The following is a 19,359-nucleotide window of genomic DNA, read 5'->3' as shown; positions in this document are numbered from 1 at the left end:
GAAAATATTCGATTTTTTTTTGAAAATTTCGATATATTCTCAAATTTTTGTAAGAAATCGTTTTTTTTATTTATATATTTTTTGAAATTTTTCAATTTAGTATTTTTTTAAATGATGAAAAATTTCGAAAATTTAATTTTTTTGAAACTATAATTTTTTTTGAAAACTTTGATATTTTTTAAAAATGTTCAAAATTACGAAATTTTCTGTAAAAGCATTTTTTGCACATCGTCTACACAAACAAAAGGTTTTTTAAATTAATCTAAGCAAATGATACATTTTCTCAAAAACCTCTCCATTTCTCCGATGGAGAAGCAAAAGGCTAGATGTGCCCTTTGCAAAAACGCCTCGCGATCGAGTACAAACCGATTATTTTTGCATTCATACAAATCGGTTATTCTATACTGTCGAAAATGTCGAGAAAATATGTTTGAATCATATAAATGAACTTCAAAACTGAAAATCTTGGCACGGAACTCAAAAAAATTGACACAAAATGTGTATACACATAATTAAAATGTCTATAAAATATCTGATAATTTGATATGCAAATGCAAATGAACATTTTTAACCGCCAAATGGCAGTTTTTTATTTTTTTTTACTGAGAGTCCATAACCAAAGGACCTGCCTTTCCAAAAATTTGAACAGTTCTTTGTTTAGTCAATACAAATTAAATGTTTTTTGAATTATCCAAATCCGACGCTCCGTTCTCTCAAAAACTGAAAAACAATTTTTGGCTCTTTTTGCCCGGTATCTTCGAAACGGCTAGACCTGCCTTTGGCAAAAACTAATCAGCACGTCTCCTTATCAATTCAATTTGAGTTTTGAATTAGTCAAATCGGTTAATCCCGAAAGCGTCGATGAAAATTTTTATCCGCACGCACGCACACACCTACTTACACACATGCATTTTGTTCTAAGGTATGCTAAAATGTTCAGAAACTTATTATTACTTACTTTACGGGAAGTTAAAAATGTACCCATAAATTTCATATTTTGCATTGCTTGAATAATGTAGCTATTATTTCAATCTTTTTAAAACTAAAATTAAAAAACATTGGATCTGTTTGCCCAATTTTTCCCCAACTATGGGGTAAAATGGGACAAGTTACAAATTTTAGCAAAATATTGAATACAACACATTTCTATTATTATGAATTATCTGGGAATTTTATGAACATAGGTCGATAGTTGTTTGTTTAATACGTACTAGGTGTGTGATGTAGTTCATTTGGTTTAGATAGTATAATTGTTTAAAGTCAAATTAGACCTGTGTGCTCTACGCTATATTATATATTAAATTATCATTTTAAACATACATTTCTCATGATATTCTGAAAATACGTATATTATAATTGGTTCACGTCTACTATTTTCTTTCAACTTAATTATACAAGTCTTTGAAGACTACGTCTAATCTTACAATTAGTGTCAATGTTACTATATTTTTGCATTTTAGACTTTCGAATTTAAATTTAGAGAAGCAATTGACCGAGAAATATTAATCGCGAATACTTTTATCATTTATTAAAATTACACGCATAGTTTTTACATTAGAATTATTGTCATGTGAAATCATGACATATTATATTTAGATACTGTAGATCAAGATAAGATGAGTTAGCAGTGCATTCTTTGTGAATAAAAAATACTTTGCATAATTTTGTAACTGTACGCGATGGGTGATTGATCACATTCCTGAAATAATATAAAAATACTATGAAAGCTTCTGTTATCATATTATTTTTGTTTTCCTTTTTGTATCCTAATTAATCTCTTTTCTTAAAGTTTTTTCTATAATCTATTTTGCAAATTTTTGCTTCCATGCTTCACTATCCTGTGCCTTTTATTATTACTCAATGTCATTATGTTATTTAATATCTTTTTCGATTTCTAATTCTGAAAAAAATGTTTTTTTTTCATTATTTGCAGTATTTTTTATTTTGTTATTAGTCTATTATTAACTTCCCGCAGGGTAAGTTCTAGTTATCGCAAAATTATCTAAAATGAAAAAAATGTATATATCTTTACGTTTGAAAGGTTTCTGATCATTTTGGCATAACATTGGAAAAAATTGATGTATGTGTGTGTGCGTGCTTGTGTGTGTATGTATGTGCGGATACAGTTTTTCGTAGACGATTTTGAAAACACGGATCAACCCATTTAAATAAATCAAAAAACATTCGATTCCTATTGATAAGGTGACGTGCTGATTAGTTTTTGGCAAAGGCAGGTTTAGCCGTTCCGAAGATACGGGGCAAATGGTGCTAAAAATGGTAATTCAATTTTTGAGAGAAACTGAGCAAATCGTAGCATAAAATAGGTAGCGTACAATTTAAATGTACGATTCAAACATATCAACAAACACATCAGACGCAACAAAATACACATAAATAGACACACAGTACGGAATCGAAGAACAGCATTTGACATTACACCCACTGACACTTATAGAAAACACCGTACTCAACCTTAACAGACAACTGAACCATACCGGATTAGTGTTTCTCGACTTTGAGACCGTGTTCGACACAATCTGCATGGACAGATTGCTACACAAACTTTTACATCTTAATTTTCCACCCCACATCACAAAATTACCCCATTCATAACTTACAGACCGCAATTTCATTTTACAAGTAGACAACACACATTGACAGAACAAGTCACAGCGGGAGTATCCCAAGGCTACATTTTGGGGACGTTACTGTTTAACGTCTACATACTACACAACATCCCCATCGACGAAAACACAAAGTTAATGACATTCGCAGACGATACTGCTATTTACACATCCTCCAAATCACTAATAAGACTACTGACAACTTTATAAGACTTTTTTACTGACTACAAAAATACAGAAACGCATAGATACATTGGCAGGCTATACGAACAAGTGCCAAATCAAAATCGATCCACATAAGACTGAGGATATTCGGTTCACTAAGAGCCCTCACGCTGACCTGGACAAAATAAAAGTAGTGAGCCACCAAGTTTAATGGTCAAAGTATGTCAAATACCAAAATGAAGTGACTTTGGACCGGAGACTCAACTTTACCAAACATACAAACATAAAACCGAACAGACATACGGGATGATAAATTTACTGGGACCTTTCTTGAACCATAATAGCCCGCTGAGCGTAAAGAACAAGTGGGCACTTTACTTTAATTAGACCTATACTGTTGTACGCTTTTGCAGCCGAGACAATACAGAACAAAGCACTGAGACTGGTACTAGACAAATCAAGAGACCCACTAACAAAACACTACTATCCTACAAGACACAGACACAAACAGGTTGGCGTACCGACAGTATACAAATGCATTAAAAAGCTCACTGAAAATTTTTACCTCAGATGTAGAGATCACGAAAACATCAACATTCGAGCACTTAGCCAATTCACGAAAGAAATAGTTTGGTGTGGAAAACACGCCATTCCAAGCTATATCCTGATAGCAATTGGAAATTAGCTCATCACTCTGGTTTCAGAGCGAATAAATCTTTCGCTTTTGTCTTTTGTGTAATTATTTATTTTTCTAAATTTTGTTGTATGATTTTCTTGGGACAGTGTTATACTTTTCCTTCTTTGTCACATTTATATCACATATTTAAAATACTATTGTTTTTAATATCAGATACGTAAAACACAATACCTACAGGTGAAAAGTTCAAATACAAAGTTGACAAAATGCTATGTATATATATTGAATGTATATAAGTTAATATATAAATATATATATATATATATATATATATATGTGTGTATGTGTGTTTTTGAATTAAATTGAAATAATTGTACGACGTGGAAAAAATGATATGTACTACGTTCAAAACACGAGAATATTACTATATTACTAATGATATATGTACTATCTTCAAAACACGAGAACATTACTACGAGAAAACATGTAACCGTTTACCTAAAATTTGGAAATTTTGACTAATTCTAAAATCAAATGAACAGATTATTATTTATTTGCTAATGTGATATTTATGAAATATTTGATTAAAGAATAAGTACAATTCGTGTTAACTCTTTAAATATGCATAATTTTATTAGTATTTTTTCTGCAGATACCGAGATTTTATATCGGCTAGGGTCTAGCCTAGATGATCTTGAAGATGACGAAAGAGGCCACGAAAATAGCCCTGAAACTGAAGATCCAGGAGAGGGTGATATATATGTATATGACGTTGAGACTAAAACTAGGCATTTGCTTGTACATGGGAACGCTTCGCCAGTGAGTTTTATATAAATTAATTAACTAACTATATTAATTAATACTAATAACATCAGAAATGAACATTAAGATTAAGAAAATTCCTAGTTAAATCTTGATGTTCATTTATGATGCTAATTCCTTTCTAATAGAATATATCTTTTTTAGTAGAAAGGATTAAATATTAAATATGCTCATTGGCTTTGGATGAATAGGAGTACTCCTATCAGACATATAATAAAACAATTTCAAGTGTACTCATTCCGTCTAGTAAATTTACATTGATAATATAATGTGGTTTAACTGTGGTTAACAATAACATTGATAATATAATGTTTAACGTGCATGAAGATACATTAAAGTAACCGGCGCGAAACAAGTAACACATTCATATAGGGTAGGGCGGGGCTCAAAGGTCCGCGGATAAGAAGGTTCATCACCGATATCTCAAAAACAAGTGAAGTTAAGAATTTTTAACAACAATATTTGAAAGCGCAAGAGATGTATCCAGCCATCACCTTGATTCTTACGACGTTGCTATCCGGAGAAAATCGGCAATGTTTGAAAATTCATAACAAAAGTATTTTATTTCGTCGTTAGTTTTTTCGGTAGTTAGCAGTTATTTAGTTTGCAAAACCTTAATATAATTTTTAAGTATACTTTATTTCATTCCTTTATAAGATGTATTATTAAAGTTATATTCGATATAGTTTTTGTTTATATAACCTCTATAAAAGCTTACACGTGGTTGTGGTAAAAAGAACCAACTGAACCATTGCCATGGCAAAGGTGTGTAAAGTAAACAATCCAAGTTAGTAAATAACTAGTGGGGCGCATGGCATCGTGCCTTAAGGCAAATTGCTGGTACTTCCCATACCGTAATTAAACATGCGAGGAATGAAAATAATCAATAATTGTTTTGAAGATTTTCAAATTAATTATTTATTATAAATACATATTGTAAATTTATAAGTGCTTTTTAAATTGAGCCATGAGCGTATTTTATAAATAACTCATGTGTACGTTTACAAGAGTCAATTTTTTTAAAATTAGATTTTTTTGATAATTTAGAAATTTTTTTATAATTTAGAATTTTTTTGAAATTTAAAAAAACGTTTGTTTTAACTATTTTGAGAATTTGGAAATTTTTGAAAATATTCGATGTTTTTTAATTTTTACAATATTCTCAATTTTTTGTAAGAAATCTTTCTTTTTAATTTTTCAAAATTTTGTTTTTTTTTGAAAATGTTAAAAAATTTCGAAAATTTGAATTTTTTGAAACTTTCAATTTTTTTGAATATTTTTTTTCTAATTTTCAAAATTACTAAATTTTCTGTAAATGCATTTTTTTGCACACCATCTACTCAAGCAAAATGTTTTTTGAATTAATCTAATCGGATAATCGTTCTCTCGAAAACTGCATAACCGTTTTTATACCCTTTACGCTCAATACCTCCGAGACGGCAAAATTGCCTTTTGCAAAAACGCTTCGCAATCGAGTACGAACCGAATGATTTTTTAATCATACAAATCAGTTATTCCATACCGTCGAAAATGTCGAGGACATTTGTTTGAACCATATAAAAAACTAAATATCGAAGCGCGTAAGTGCCGCGTCGCAGTCTAATGGACAAACAAAATATCCGATAATTTGATGTGCATATGTCTGATAATCATTTTTGGCCGCTAAATGGCATTTTTTACTTTTTTTTACTGGATCTCCGAAACCGCTAGACCACAAAAATAGCGCACGTTCTAATACCAAAATCTTACTTGCTGGAAACAAATGGAGATCCATAACTTGTCATTTTGCTTACTTGATAACCAGCATGCCAGCCAGTCGATCAAAAAAGCAACAAAACGAGCGTTGTGTGAACAGGCCTTAATTAACTTTCCGTAGGGTAAGTTATTGTAATGGGCCAAAAATCGGAATTGCAAATTTTTACATCTCTCGACGTTTTTAAGGTTTCTGAACATTTTGGCATACTTCAGAAAAAATGGATGTGTGTGTGTGTGTGTATGTATGTATGGACACAATTTTTCGTCCACGTTTTCGGGCGTACGGATCAACCGATTTGAATGGTTCAAAAAACATTTGATTTCTATTGATAAGGAGATGTGCTGATTAGTTTTTGGCAAAGACAGGTCCAGCCGTTATGGAGATACGGAGCAAAGAACGCAGAAAATAGAAATCGAGTTTTTGAGAGAACGGAGCATCCGATTTGAATGAACTAAAAAACATTCAATTAGTAATGATTGGGAGAAGTGGTTATTAGTTTTTAACAAAGGCAGACCCAGCCATTTAGAAGATACGGAGCTAAATGTACAAAAAATGGTAGTTTTTGAGAGAACTAAGCGTCCGATTTAATTGATTCAAAGAACTTTCTGCTTGTCTTAATAAAATAATTGATTTTGGAAAAAAAAATTTTGTTTCTTTTTTTTATTATTATTTTTTTATTTTTTGTATATCGAAAATAATTCAGATTTTATTTTTAATTCTGACTATAGTTCTAATATACTTTAAACAAATAATTTTAACTTTGCAATTCAGTTTGTATAATTCTTATAAATATTAGACAATGTTACAATATTTATAATAATCTATTTGAAAACATTCAGTATTCCTCGAACATTTCGTTACGGTACGGGAAATTCCAGCAATTTGCCTTAAGGCACAATGCCACCCACCCCACTAGTTTATATATGTTTAAGTGCAAAAAAATTGACAATCTATTTTGACGGTTATAAGTATATGCCGGTCGATTGCAAAGTTGTCATCGGGATAAAACCCGCTCCCACATGGCGATAATAAAATAACATTTAAAACATTTCTAGCTTTGTAGGAAACGGGTTAGTTGGATAGTTCGCTAGTGCTTAGACTATAAAAATTATATTAACGTCTCGTAAACTAATCAACAGCGCTCACAACCAAAAAAAACTAACAACGAAAGATACTTTTGTTAGGGATTTTCAAACATTACCGGCGTTTATCTCCCGATAGCAACGTCATAAGAATCAAGTTGGTCATACATGTTTTTCCCTCAACTTTCAAATATTGTTGTTAAGTTAGATAAATCTTAACTTCACCATTTTTTAGATATCAGCGGTGAACCTTTTTACCCGCGGATCTTTAGGCCACGCTCTACCATATATATGTATGTATATATGTGTATATTTGTATATATTTGTTTTAAAATATACATATGTATATATTTGTTAAATAACTGATAAAGAGCAGATAATAGCACTATAATGTTATTTAATACGAGGTATTATTAAATTTGTAAACCGTAAAAATCAACTTTTTTAAACCACGGGTATGTGCGATCATAACTTCTAATTATTTTACTATTATTTAATTTATTTTTGCAGGCCATGCAAACGTCATTTCTTCACGAGCTTTCGCCTGATAGAAAATACATGCTGATTGGGTCCAATTATCGCAAGGTAAGATATCTTAAATAAATTCAGTATTATAAATAGATTGTTCAAATAAAGTAATTATATCAGTTAATCAAAATTATAAATAAATAAGTAAATGTGAAATACGAAGTATTAGATATTCATTTGCACTGCATTATATATTATTTATGATTGAAGTTTCCGTATTCAAGTTGTATTGATTATGTGTGATTATTGACTTATGTATAAGAACGAATAATGATCGAAATGCATTCAAGCGGCGTGGCTTAGCATGGAAGAATATAATGAGTAACACAGTATAAATGAAATGACTGGTCATCGTGCTGTGAAGGTTCTGCATGTGAATTTCATTTTCATTATTTATTATGATATTTGATATGTGATATCTTAAACATGTCATTATTTCTCATTTTATAATTAATTTATCAACTTTTCGCAAATAATTGAAATCAAAAATTTTTTTTCATTTAAAAATCTCTTAATCGTTTCAGTATAGGCACAACATTTTTCGTTACGCTAATAAGTCACATTTAGAACCGATAGTTTTCGAGTTAACAAATTTTTGGTTTATACATAATTTAGGAATTTGTACTAATAAATATTTTTCCAATTCAGCGTATGAAATTGTTAACTGAATTGAACAATTATTATTAAAAAAATATTAAAATTATATAAAAAAAATTGTTATTTAATCTTACAAACAATTGAATTGTTTCAATATTTGTTTACGAAATGGAATAACAGCGGGATTTGAAATATGAGTTTGAAAATTAATAGACTAATATAAACCGAAAATAAAATAATATAAAAAAAAAACAACGGAAGCATTTGCAAACGGGGTTTTCAGCATATTTGCCATGTAAAAATAATTCTTTTCTTGTAGAGGAGACTGGGTACGGTTGTGTCACTTTTTTTGATCAGCCATAATTTTGTTAATATGCCAGTTAGCTAGCAAAAAAGTAAATTAAATGGTAATTTGAACATTTCAGTACATGAAAATACTGAAATACTGTCTTTAAATACGCTGGTTTTGTCGTAAAATTAAATTATACAAGAAAAGGGCACCCAACGCACACTTTTAATAACAAATCATCGTTATCACTAAGCTAAATTATCTACGTAAAAACTTATTGCTGGCTTACAGCAAAATAACACACAAAGTGATCTGCCTGTATACGAAAAACAGTTATTATAAAAAAAAATCGAACAAGGAAAAATTTTTATTAATCAAAACCTTTAATCTCTCGTTTGGACCCTATGTCAAAATCAGTATTACTATAGTAGAATTTGTATTCTTATTTATCTATAATCAGTATATCAGTATATCTGTCACTACCGTATCCAGTCTCCGTTACTATTTCAATTTGCATCATATATTATTTCTCTCTATTAGTCGATTTTTCATCATACGGTACACTAACGTAATAATTTTTCTATCAACTTATTGCAGGTGTACCGTCACTCTTTTCTAGCTCATTACACTATTCGATCCCTAGAGGCGACAAATGGCCCTCCAGAGCGTCCTATAGGTGTCATCGGGGACGATAGACTGGAGGTCGCTACTTGGGGCTCGCGTGGGTCCCAATTGGCCTTCGTTTTAAATGGAGACCTGTATTACAAAGCTAGTGCGGCTACACCGCCAATTCGTCTCACTGACACTGGAAGGCCCGGACTTATTTACAACGGTGCTCCAGATTGGGTCTACGAAGGTTAGCAATCAATCATAAAATAATTTAATTATTAATTCTCAAAATGAAATAACTATATTTATTTGGGGACATATTATATTATTGGGGTTGTTGTTTGCAATATTATTAAAAAAAATGAAAAAAATAGTTGATTACATAACTATATAGGACATAAAGTTGTACTATATGTAAAGTATTAGTACAATTCCCTTACCTAGTGATATAATAATAAAATTTAAATGCCTGATGTTTGGACTTAAGTAAAAAGAATATTTGTCACTAATCTACAATCACTGAACTTTGAATAGCTCGGCTACTTTTTAGATTATGCTGTTGTTTAATGTGTAGTCTAGGGAGGACAATCTAAACACTTTAAAATAGTTTTCAGGCCCATTAAAAATTTACAAAGGGGTTCTCGTACCAATGTTTATCCGTTAGACTTCGACGCGCGGTTGCTTTAAAAAAAGTTCAAAATTTTCAACAATTTGTGTAATATAAAAAAATCTAGTTTTTCAAGTTTCATTTTTTAAAATCTCAAATTTCTAGAAAATCTATTTTTTCAAAAACTTCAAAAAATCTCAGAGCTTTTTAAAAAAAATAATTTTTGGTTCGAAAAATTACAAAAATTTGCCATAAGGCGCGATGCATTGCACAAATAGTTTATTTATTAATCAATTTTTGACATGTTCTATTTGCAGAAGAGGTACTTGCTTCAAATAAGGCTTTCTGGTTCTCACCACAAGGGAATTTCTTAGCTTTTGCCAGTTTTAATGACACGAATGTTCGTAGTGTTGATATACCCTATTATGGACCACCTGGACATCCTGAAACGCAGTATCCAGCTCATCATGTTGTCAGATATCCTAAAGTAAGATACTTTTTTTCTGCATTCAGCAGTTTTTGTTTTATTTTGAGTTATTTTAAAACTTTTAAAATTGTTACGATGAACTTTTCAAAATACATTTACACAATCTTAAAACTTTTCGTAGACATGTAATATTTCTTGTTATTACCTCAGCCCAGCCGATCTTTAACAAAAACTACCACGATTCCCAATATCGCTTGATATTTTTTGGCGAAAGCGTTGTCAAAAACTTTTGTACTTATGTGTTAATTAAAGAAACGGCTCGGCACTATCGCGCAAAACTAATCAATGCGAATCGAATTTCATCAAATTGCTTTTAGACTTGGCTTATTTTTTGATAAAACGACAAGTTCCATTTAAGTACTTTTAACAATGTGAATTGAAACATAACGACATTTTGGACATATTACTATATCAATATACAATGTTTTAGATATCTGATTTTATGTTTCAGTGTGGTACAAATAATCCTGTTGTATCTTTATACATCGCCGACTTCCGAGATCTCCTACCAAAGTACCTGAACATACAACCACCATCTGCGGTCGGAAACTTTTTTAAGCCTCTGTAAGTATCCGCAATTGTTCAACAATTAAGTAAGCGAAGGCATGATACAATTAATTTAATTAAATTCTTAGCAGTATATTTTTTTAAATTGACTGTTTTTCTATTATTGCAGTTCCGAACCAGTGCTCGCCACGGTCACTTGGCTGAATGAAGAATCACTTATAACAGTGTGGATGAACCGTGTCCAAAATTTGGCATTGATCGAACTATGTCAAGTTCCCAATAAATCTGCTACAAACGCAACTACGGCTGAATGCAAAACGGTAAAATGTTTGTAATTATCTTCTATATATATAAAAATAAGTCGGGTTTTCCTTCCTGACGAAATAACTCCAGAACGCACGAACCGATTTCGACAATTTTGCATTCGTTGGAAAGGTCTCGTGCTCCGCAAGGTTTATAGCTAAGAAAATTAGTCGTGCATGGCATCGTGCCTTAATGCAAGCTGCTGGAACTTCACGCACCGTAATTAAAAATTCGAGTAATAAAAATAATCAATAACTGTTTTAAATAATTTCAAATAGATTATCTTCTATATATATAAAAATAAGTCGGGTTTTCCTTCCTGACGAAATAACTCCAGAACGCACGAACCGATTTCGACAATTTTGCATTCGTTGGAAAGGTCTCGGGCTCAGCAAGGTAGCTAAGAAAATTAGTGGTGCATGGCATCGTACCCTACTGCAAATTGCTGGAACTTCACGCACCGTAATTAAAAATTCGAGTAATGACATTAGTGAGAATTATCAGAATTATGCTTGGTTAAGTCAACGAGCAATTCTTGCCGCAAAGAATAATGATGTACACGCACTGAATTTCACCATTCAATCAAAAATTGCTGGCGATTTGGTGACATACCAATGATTCCGACTGGTCTTCCGTTTGACTTCAAACGATTGCAATTTCCAGTTTGCCTTGCGTTTGCAATAACAAGTCGCAAGGCCAATCGCTTAGTGTTTGCGGGATAAATTTCAAATAAATTATTTAAAAAATCATTGTTTTGCACATGGGCAGTTATACGTTGCCTGTTCATGAGTTGGAAAACCATTCGCTTTGTTTGTGTTAACGTCAGACCAAAAAACGGATTCAGTTTCATTTACTTAGAAAAGTTCAACTAAAAAACACTTTATTTTTGTAATCGAAATAAATTCATTACTGTTGTGTAAGATCAAATTTTTCCTTATCAATTATAAAACAAACAAAAAATTTCTTCATCTTTCTCACGAAACCATCTGGTGGCGAAATGAAGTTCATCGGGTTTGCTATAGCAAACCCGATGAACTTCATTTCGCCACCAGATGGTTATAGATAACTATAGTTATCTATAAATCTTGAATTCAGGGCTATTAAAAAATATGTTTCTCTAGATTCACCGTGAGGAATCCAAGACCGGCTGGGTAGATTTATTCACAGAGCCTACAGTAAATAAAAATGGATCACATTTCGCATTTATTGCATCCTTCCAGCAAGAAAATGGTGTTTCATTCAGGCATATTGCGGTTGTAGATGCAGCGAATGGACATGTGACGGCGCGTACTAAAGGAACTTATACTGTCATTGAAATTTTGAAATGGGATTCTAATGATGAAATGTGAGATCAACATAATAGACGTAATATTTTTTATATTACATAAAACCTTTTACTGTTACTGCTACCTCCACCATTTCAGTTTCTATGAAGCGACTAGTGCTACTGACCCAGGAGTTAAACATATTTATCGTGTCAATGCAGATGGTATAAGTTCTTGTTTCAGTTGTACTGCCTTACCAGAAGAAGAACGTGGACAATATCATAGCGCAGAAATAAGTAAGGATGGATCCTTTGTCAGCTTAACGACATCCGGACCGGAGCCAATACGCGTTGATATTTTATCTAAGGTATATCCTATATATTAAATTGTTTTTAATTAGTAATCTAAGAAATAAAATGTAATATATTCCTGCTTTTTCCAGAATGGTGAGCATATAATAACTTGGGAAGAAAACAAAATACTGCGCCATTTTTTGAAAGAACATAGGACAGCAACCCACGAACGAATGAGTGTTCGCATACCAGGCACGGAATATGATGCCCAGGTTGGCTTAGTTTTGCCACCTAATGTGGATAAGAGTGGTTCCAAGAAGTATCCAGTTGTTGTTAGTGTGTAAGTATAATCAATCTATAACATATATATTTACTAAGCGCTATTTTAAAATCAAGTATGTAATTACAAGAAATGTGTTATTAATTATGTTGGTACAGTTATGCCGGTCCAGATACAATACAAGTATCTGATAAATGGAGTGCTGAATGGGGCGCCTATCTAGCAAGTAATCGTAGTATGGTCTATGTTTCGATTGATGGTCGAGGATCGGGGCTTAAAGGCGATGCTATCGCCCAAGCTAATTACAGACGTCTTGGCACTGATGAAATATACGATCAAATTAACGTCACAAGGTACTAACGACAATTAAACTATTTGAGCCCTGACTTGGTCTATCCAGAGCTTCTAACAAACTTTTATTACCCAGTGCCTCTGTTTATTGGATAGAATAGATAGTGAAATTTGTTTTCTATTCAATTCAATTCAATTCAAAGATGAAGTTTTACGCAAATTTTCTTCCTCAGGGAACTTCTTCAAACTCTGCCGTATTTGGATAAGAAACGTGTTGCAATCTGGGGTTGGAGTTATGGAGGCTATGCTACATTAGCTGCATTGTCGTTTGATGTTCAAAATGTCTTTAAATGTGGAATGGCAGTCGCTCCTGTTACAGATTGGGCATTGTATGGTAAGAGATTCAATTGGATATGGATATCATCAAAATTACAATAGAGTTTTAATAGTCACTGTTTTAATCAAATTTTATCAGATTCGATTTACACTGAGCGTTATATGGGCTTACCGACAGTAAATGATAATGGGAAAGGCTATCATGATGCTGCTCTAACATCACCAGAACGAGTAGAGGCATTTAGAAATAAGAAGATGCTTTTGGTCCATGGAAGTTTTGACGACAATGTGCATTATCAACAGAGCATGCGATTTTCAAGGTCCTTGGAGCTGAACGATATTTCCTTTGAAGAAATGGTGTGTAAAAATAAATTTAATATATGTTTGCTTAGATAGACTCAAGTTCAATTTTTGTTATTTATTGCAGAGTTATGCTGATGAAGACCATAGTCTATCTAGCGTGCGACCCCATCTCTTTCATACTTTAGAGAGATTTTTAGATGATTGTCTTAAAAAGAATAGCTAAAAGAACTGTTAATGTATTAAATGTTTAAATTACAATATATATTAGATTTATTTCGAAAGTTCTTGAATGCAACAGTGAATGAATGAAGATTTTTTTTTAACACTGGCCATGCGGGCATACTTCGCCGCCGAATTACGGCGGTGTCGCAAAGCCGGCGTAAATGCAAATCATGAATATTATAAGAATATCTATTTTTTTGACCAGCCATGGGGAGTCAATTTTAAAAAGTTTTTATGTCCTTTTTTTAGCATAAATATAAAAGCATGAGAAAGGCTACGGAACTTTATAATGCGGTTTATACCACATTTGGTTATTCAAAAGGATCACAGAAAATCGAAAACTACTTCGTTTTTATGAACGAGCTTTATTATTTTACATCTACAAGTAGAATCGATAACTAATAATTTTTTTCAGTCACTTTCTTCGATATCTTGACTTTCAGAATCACTATCATACGAAAAGTCCAATAATCTGTCAGCACATATTTCTTCATCACTCCCTTTGTCACAACGGCTCATTTTATCAATTTGTATTCAACAATGAAAGGCCAAGCCTCAAATTGACAAAACATAATTTGTATGTTCTGGAGCTAGAAATTCGATTGAAGACGAAATAACTCATCAAAAGACCGAGTAACTCGACAATCATAACTTGTAAAAAAAAAATGCAAAGCTTAAATGCAAAAAATGCAAACACCACTCATATAATATCACACATGCATATAATTATACGTATTTAGTAGATTTGTAGTGATTAGCGGGTATCCGCACCAAATCTATTATATACGTATTTTTATGTGAACCGCGCTTCAGTGACAGACTGCAAAAAACGTAAAAATACGTTGCCCCCATGCTAAGTGTTAAAAGTATTTTAGGTTTAAAGTTGACTTTCAGATTGCAGTGTAGAATCAGTTAAGTTAAACAATTAAGATGAAAGCAGTTAATAGAATTCTATACTAATAACAAAAAAATACTTGAAATTGAACTTATTTTTGCATATTAAGAAGCAAAACCTGCAAAACAGATAAATAATAAGGGTATAAATTCTCCAAATATTTCTATTTATTAACTACAAATCCTTGCGTTTATAAATCTGTACATAGGCCTCGGTTAGAGTAATCATTTGCGGTAGAATTTCAGTAACATGTAGGTCCTGCATTTCATACCATTGGTTTGTGGCTTTATGTAACAAATGAACTCGATATGTTCCTTTATTTGGTTCTCCATCATGAACAATATTTGCAACTAAATCATAGATTGTTGTTTTGTGTCTAGCTTTATTATTAGGAGTCAAAATATCACCAAAATCAATATTTCTGAAATATAATATATCATGAATAATGTGTTAAAAATATGTATATATAATTTTGAAGTGTATTAACTTACTTAACAGGAAAATTTATAATGGTTGGATTCTTCTCAATGAAAAATGTATTTTTAGTGAACCTCTTTATGTACAGAATAAGATAAGGAGGAAGATCGGTCAATTCAAATCGTTTTAAAAAATTTTCTTTGTATGTTTTATACTCCTTCTCAGTTCGTGAATTGAATTTTGTAAGCAGTTGATATAAGTTTACCTAAAAATATAATTAATTATACAATTTCTATAGTCAAATTTTAAAATTTAAGATAATTACTTGGGGAATAATATTTTCTCTAAATTCATCAATAAATAATGGAGGTGGTGGTAAGTCACATGTCAAATAAATGAATGGTGATTCTGTCACTTTTTCAGCATATTCATCTGTAAGCAATAATTTTTCCTTCTGGTCTTCATCTAATTCTGTTGGGGGTAATTTTCTAGTATAGATTCTCATCGAGCCCATGAATGCTTTATATATGATAGAAGAGTCAGCACGTTTTGTTCCATTGAGTGCCATGTGTAGCGCATTTAAGAACCATTTTAAAAAGTCTACTGGGTCACCTATGTTAAAGAATAATTTATTGTAATATTAATATTAGATTTTAAATACTAATTCAAATATAAGATAATTCAAAGTTCCTACCTTGCTCAGTAAATTGAAACTTTTTTCGGCTCCACAACACAACCGCTTGTAACATTTCATGTGGTGATACATGAGTTTTAAAATTGCGAGGATTCCAAAGTTTTCTAAGTAATTCTCCAAAACGTGTAACTAAATAAAAACTAGAATCTCCTGGTGGTCTTGTGACCTTAGAATAATTATCTTCTCTAAGAAAATAATTCCTAAGAGGACTTACGTGTGAAAGGGCTTGCAAGATAACATTGCAATAGTCATTTGCTTTAATATTATTAAGACCAACAATTCCGGGCATATACATAGACCCATCAATAGCTCTAGATAGCTTCACATTAACATCTAATGCAGCTATGCTTTCAGGTGAAAACACTGGATTTAATACAAATTTTATATCATCTAAGGAAGAGTCAATTATCTCATAATTGTCTGGCAAACAATAAAATTTCAATGTTGTCAGATTAAGGTAGACGTGATGAGATTCGCTGACAGAATGGGTGTAAGCATGAGTGTTGTTTCCTCTGCCTTGAAAATATTTTCCACAAACTAAACATGCATAAACATTAATTCTAGTTAGCGAGACTGAGCACAATTTTTCAAAATCAAAGTCTAAAACGTGACGATTGATAGTATCTAAGTATGGACATGAACGGTTGATAAGCTTCTCTGCAAATAAAAAGTATTAATGAATTATTTACATATTGCTAAATATAACCTATAAATATTTTGTTTTAACCTCAAAAGTAAACCGATAAACTAGCTTATTTATACATTTATAATCATATATCGGAAAAACATCGGTAAAGTTACTTCAATTCGATCTTTAGCAGTAAAAATTCATTTAGGAAATATTATTGTAAGCAATTTTTACTATAATATTTATACATTCATTGTAATTGCTTTATACTTACTATCAGGTTCTTCATTAAGATTATCATCGCGCTGTCTTTTCAAACTCATTTTTTATATGTTAGAAGCAATATTATATATTTGAGCACTGTGCAAATACATTAATTTCAAAAAAAAAAAACTTTAAAAAATAAAACTGTTTACTGCCGCACTTTTGACATTTTGATTTTGAGTGCAAGAGTAAAGCACCAACATAACCGTAAACAAATTTTCTCAAATCCAGCACATACACTGTCACTTGGTTTTTTATTCATTTTTTCCTTTAATGTACGTATATATTCTCCATACGTAATATAGAAACGTGCAAAACAGAAGCAATAGAAAGTAATGATAATAATAAAAATAAAGGTAGATCAAACAAAGTACAAGAAAACTGACAATTAAGCGTTTCACAAACAAAATGGTATAGTAGACGAAAAAGAGCAAAGCGATAAAAAGAAAAAAATATAGAAACAACATTGCATTTTAATTATCAAATTATTATAAAACTAAAATTAAGAAATTTATAACAAATAAATATAACAATCTGCCGTTACATTGCCAGAGGTAAAATTAAAAATATTTTGAACGACATGTTGGTATTGGTACAAAATCCATCACGTATCCAAGCGTCACCAAACATTTAAATGTCAAATAAAAGCAAACATATATTGTTTTTATTGAGTATCCTCCAAGTAGTAATTATTTTAAATAGCTGTGTAATCGATTGTTAAAGATGACTTCTACTTTAAATACTGTTGGGGAGGATATGACAGATACCGTTATTAGATATGGATTGTTTTTAGGTGCATTGTTTCAAATCGCTTGCTTCGTTGCTTGTATTATCATGCCGGACACAAGCAAAGACCAGCATTTATTTAATAATCACAAGGTAAGTCTCAGGTTGTCATTGAGTACGAAAGTATCAATATCAATTACATAAATAGTTGTGCTTAGTATTATATCTCAAGGCACACATTAAGGGGGTGTTCTAGTGTAGAGGCATTAATTTCATTTTTTAAAAAACGTAATCATTTTTTTTATAATTTATTTATCAACGTTACAATACTTCAGAAAAAAGTAAAATCAAAATAAAGTTAATAATGTTAAAAATTAGCAGTTGTTGAAGTGGGTATGATCATGCCCATTGCAACTCTTCTAGTAATCTGAGATGAAAATTGAAAGAAGATTATTAATAGAATGATGTAGCAATAGCTTATACAATGATTAAGTTAAAAAACTGTTTGACATTAATTTATAGAGATGTCTATAAAGAAGATTCTATAAAAATTTCAAGTGAATTGGTTCAGTAGAACTTGAGAAATCGTGGGCATCATATTGAAAAAGACAGTTTTAAGAAAAACGCGTTTATAGTTTCGCATAAGAAGCAAATCAAAGAGGATTGTCATGGTCAAACAGCTGTATCTCCGAAAATAATTTGAATTTTAAAAAATCCTCTCGTATTCATATTCTTAAATAGTTAAACTTTTAAAATATTAAACAAAAGATTAAATAATATAATAATAATAATAAAATTAAGATTAAATTTTTTTTGAATTTATACACTGGAATACCTCCATAATTTTGGTGATACATCACTGAAAATATTTTAATGAAACTTATTAGTGGATAAGCTTGCTCTCACTTGTTTAACATAGAATATGATGGTGTAGTTAGTTAATGGATACATGTAGGTTATGTCGCTTACTTCATATCATAAGCTTATAATTAGACGCTTAAAAATTATCTTTATTTATATTTAATATATTTTTATTTATATTTAATATATGAAAAAAAGGATGCAAAAAAATTACGCTCACATGCTTTATGACGGCTATTATAATAAAACCCATAATTTATAAAGTCTGCATTGTAAACTGATATCTGCAAATATTAAAATGTTGCTTTAGCTATGATTAATTTTATGATTGTTTATAAAATGTAAATTGTCTAATCAATAATTGTATATTACTCAACTTTGAATTCGTAAGTTAAGCTTTTATAATACCATAATATATATTATTCATAAATTTATTTGATATATATATGATATATTTTCCTTGCACATTTGTTGTTCTTTAGGGAATTGAAAGCGAGGACTCGAGCTCTGAACAGTCATCACCACAAAATACACCCAGACGCCCTTATCATAGAACTCGTAAACAGGATAAGAAAAAGAGGCGATAGATTTTTATTCCTTTAGTGCTTATGCAGTTTATTTAAGTTGAATCTCATATTCTATAACCTAATGTTATTATATATTTTATATTTATTTAAGCTATATTTATTATCATTATACGTAGATTTGTTATTTTAAGAATTTGATCATTGATGAAAATGGTAATTTATACATGACAGATTACTTTTAAGTAATTTTTTAATTACAAAGATAAAAAGCTGACTGATTTGATAAAATAATTAACCGCAAAATTATTATTTATCAATGAGAATATATAATCAAATATACTTTT

At 30.9% G+C, this 19,359-nt stretch overlaps 3 protein-coding genes across 4 annotated transcripts in view; 2 read left to right on the top strand and 1 right to left on the bottom strand.

The window, feature by feature from the left end:
* The window catches only part of LOC113376854 (venom dipeptidyl peptidase 4-like), an 81,234-nt gene extending 67,024 nt beyond the window's left edge, over window positions 1-14,210 (top strand). For both annotated transcript variants that reach the window (XM_026616929.1, XM_026616930.1), the window contains exons 3-15: window positions 4,079-4,245; window positions 7,597-7,671; window positions 9,098-9,356; window positions 10,034-10,203; window positions 10,655-10,767; window positions 10,880-11,030; window positions 12,135-12,358; window positions 12,438-12,645; window positions 12,721-12,911; window positions 13,010-13,204; window positions 13,376-13,536; window positions 13,618-13,835; window positions 13,906-14,210. In XM_026616929.1, the coding sequence (XP_026472714.1) occupies window positions 4,079-4,245; window positions 7,597-7,671; window positions 9,098-9,356; window positions 10,034-10,203; window positions 10,655-10,767; window positions 10,880-11,030; window positions 12,135-12,358; window positions 12,438-12,645; window positions 12,721-12,911; window positions 13,010-13,204; window positions 13,376-13,536; window positions 13,618-13,835; window positions 13,906-14,004 (2,231 nt within the window). In that variant the 3' untranslated portion in view covers window positions 14,005-14,210. The remainder of the gene's footprint in view (window positions 1-4,078; window positions 4,246-7,596; window positions 7,672-9,097; window positions 9,357-10,033; window positions 10,204-10,654; window positions 10,768-10,879; window positions 11,031-12,134; window positions 12,359-12,437; window positions 12,646-12,720; window positions 12,912-13,009; window positions 13,205-13,375; window positions 13,537-13,617; window positions 13,836-13,905) is intronic.
* Window positions 14,211-15,055: 845 nt separating this feature from the next.
* On the bottom strand, window positions 15,056-17,451 carry LOC113376902 (U4/U6.U5 tri-snRNP-associated protein 2). Its single transcript, XM_026616993.1, has 5 exons — window positions 16,912-17,451; window positions 16,010-16,666; window positions 15,641-15,927; window positions 15,390-15,580; window positions 15,056-15,319 (listed from the first exon to the last, which is right to left on the bottom strand). Exons 1-5 carry the CDS (start codon window positions 16,958-16,960, stop codon window positions 15,073-15,075), a joined length of 1,431 nt encoding a protein of 476 aa, XP_026472778.1. The 5' UTR covers window positions 16,961-17,451; the 3' UTR covers window positions 15,056-15,072.
* Window positions 17,452-17,523: 72 nt separating this feature from the next.
* On the top strand, window positions 17,524-19,094 carry LOC113376904 (protein anon-73B1). The gene is made up of 2 exons (XM_026616994.1): window positions 17,524-17,780; window positions 18,971-19,094. Exons 1-2 carry the CDS (start codon window positions 17,625-17,627, stop codon window positions 19,073-19,075), a joined length of 261 nt encoding a protein of 86 aa, XP_026472779.1. The 5' UTR covers window positions 17,524-17,624; the 3' UTR covers window positions 19,076-19,094.
* Window positions 19,095-19,359: the final 265 nt, after the last annotated feature.

Source organism: Ctenocephalides felis, unplaced genomic scaffold, assembly GCF_003426905.1.
Source record: "Ctenocephalides felis isolate EL2017-DRISC unplaced genomic scaffold, ASM342690v1 CF-g0.4_SCAFFOLD_01886, whole genome shotgun sequence".
NCBI lineage: Eukaryota > Metazoa > Arthropoda > Insecta > Siphonaptera > Pulicidae > Ctenocephalides > Ctenocephalides felis.
Note: the sequence above shows the minus strand (reverse complement) of the source record. Positions and strands in the feature narration are given on the sequence as shown.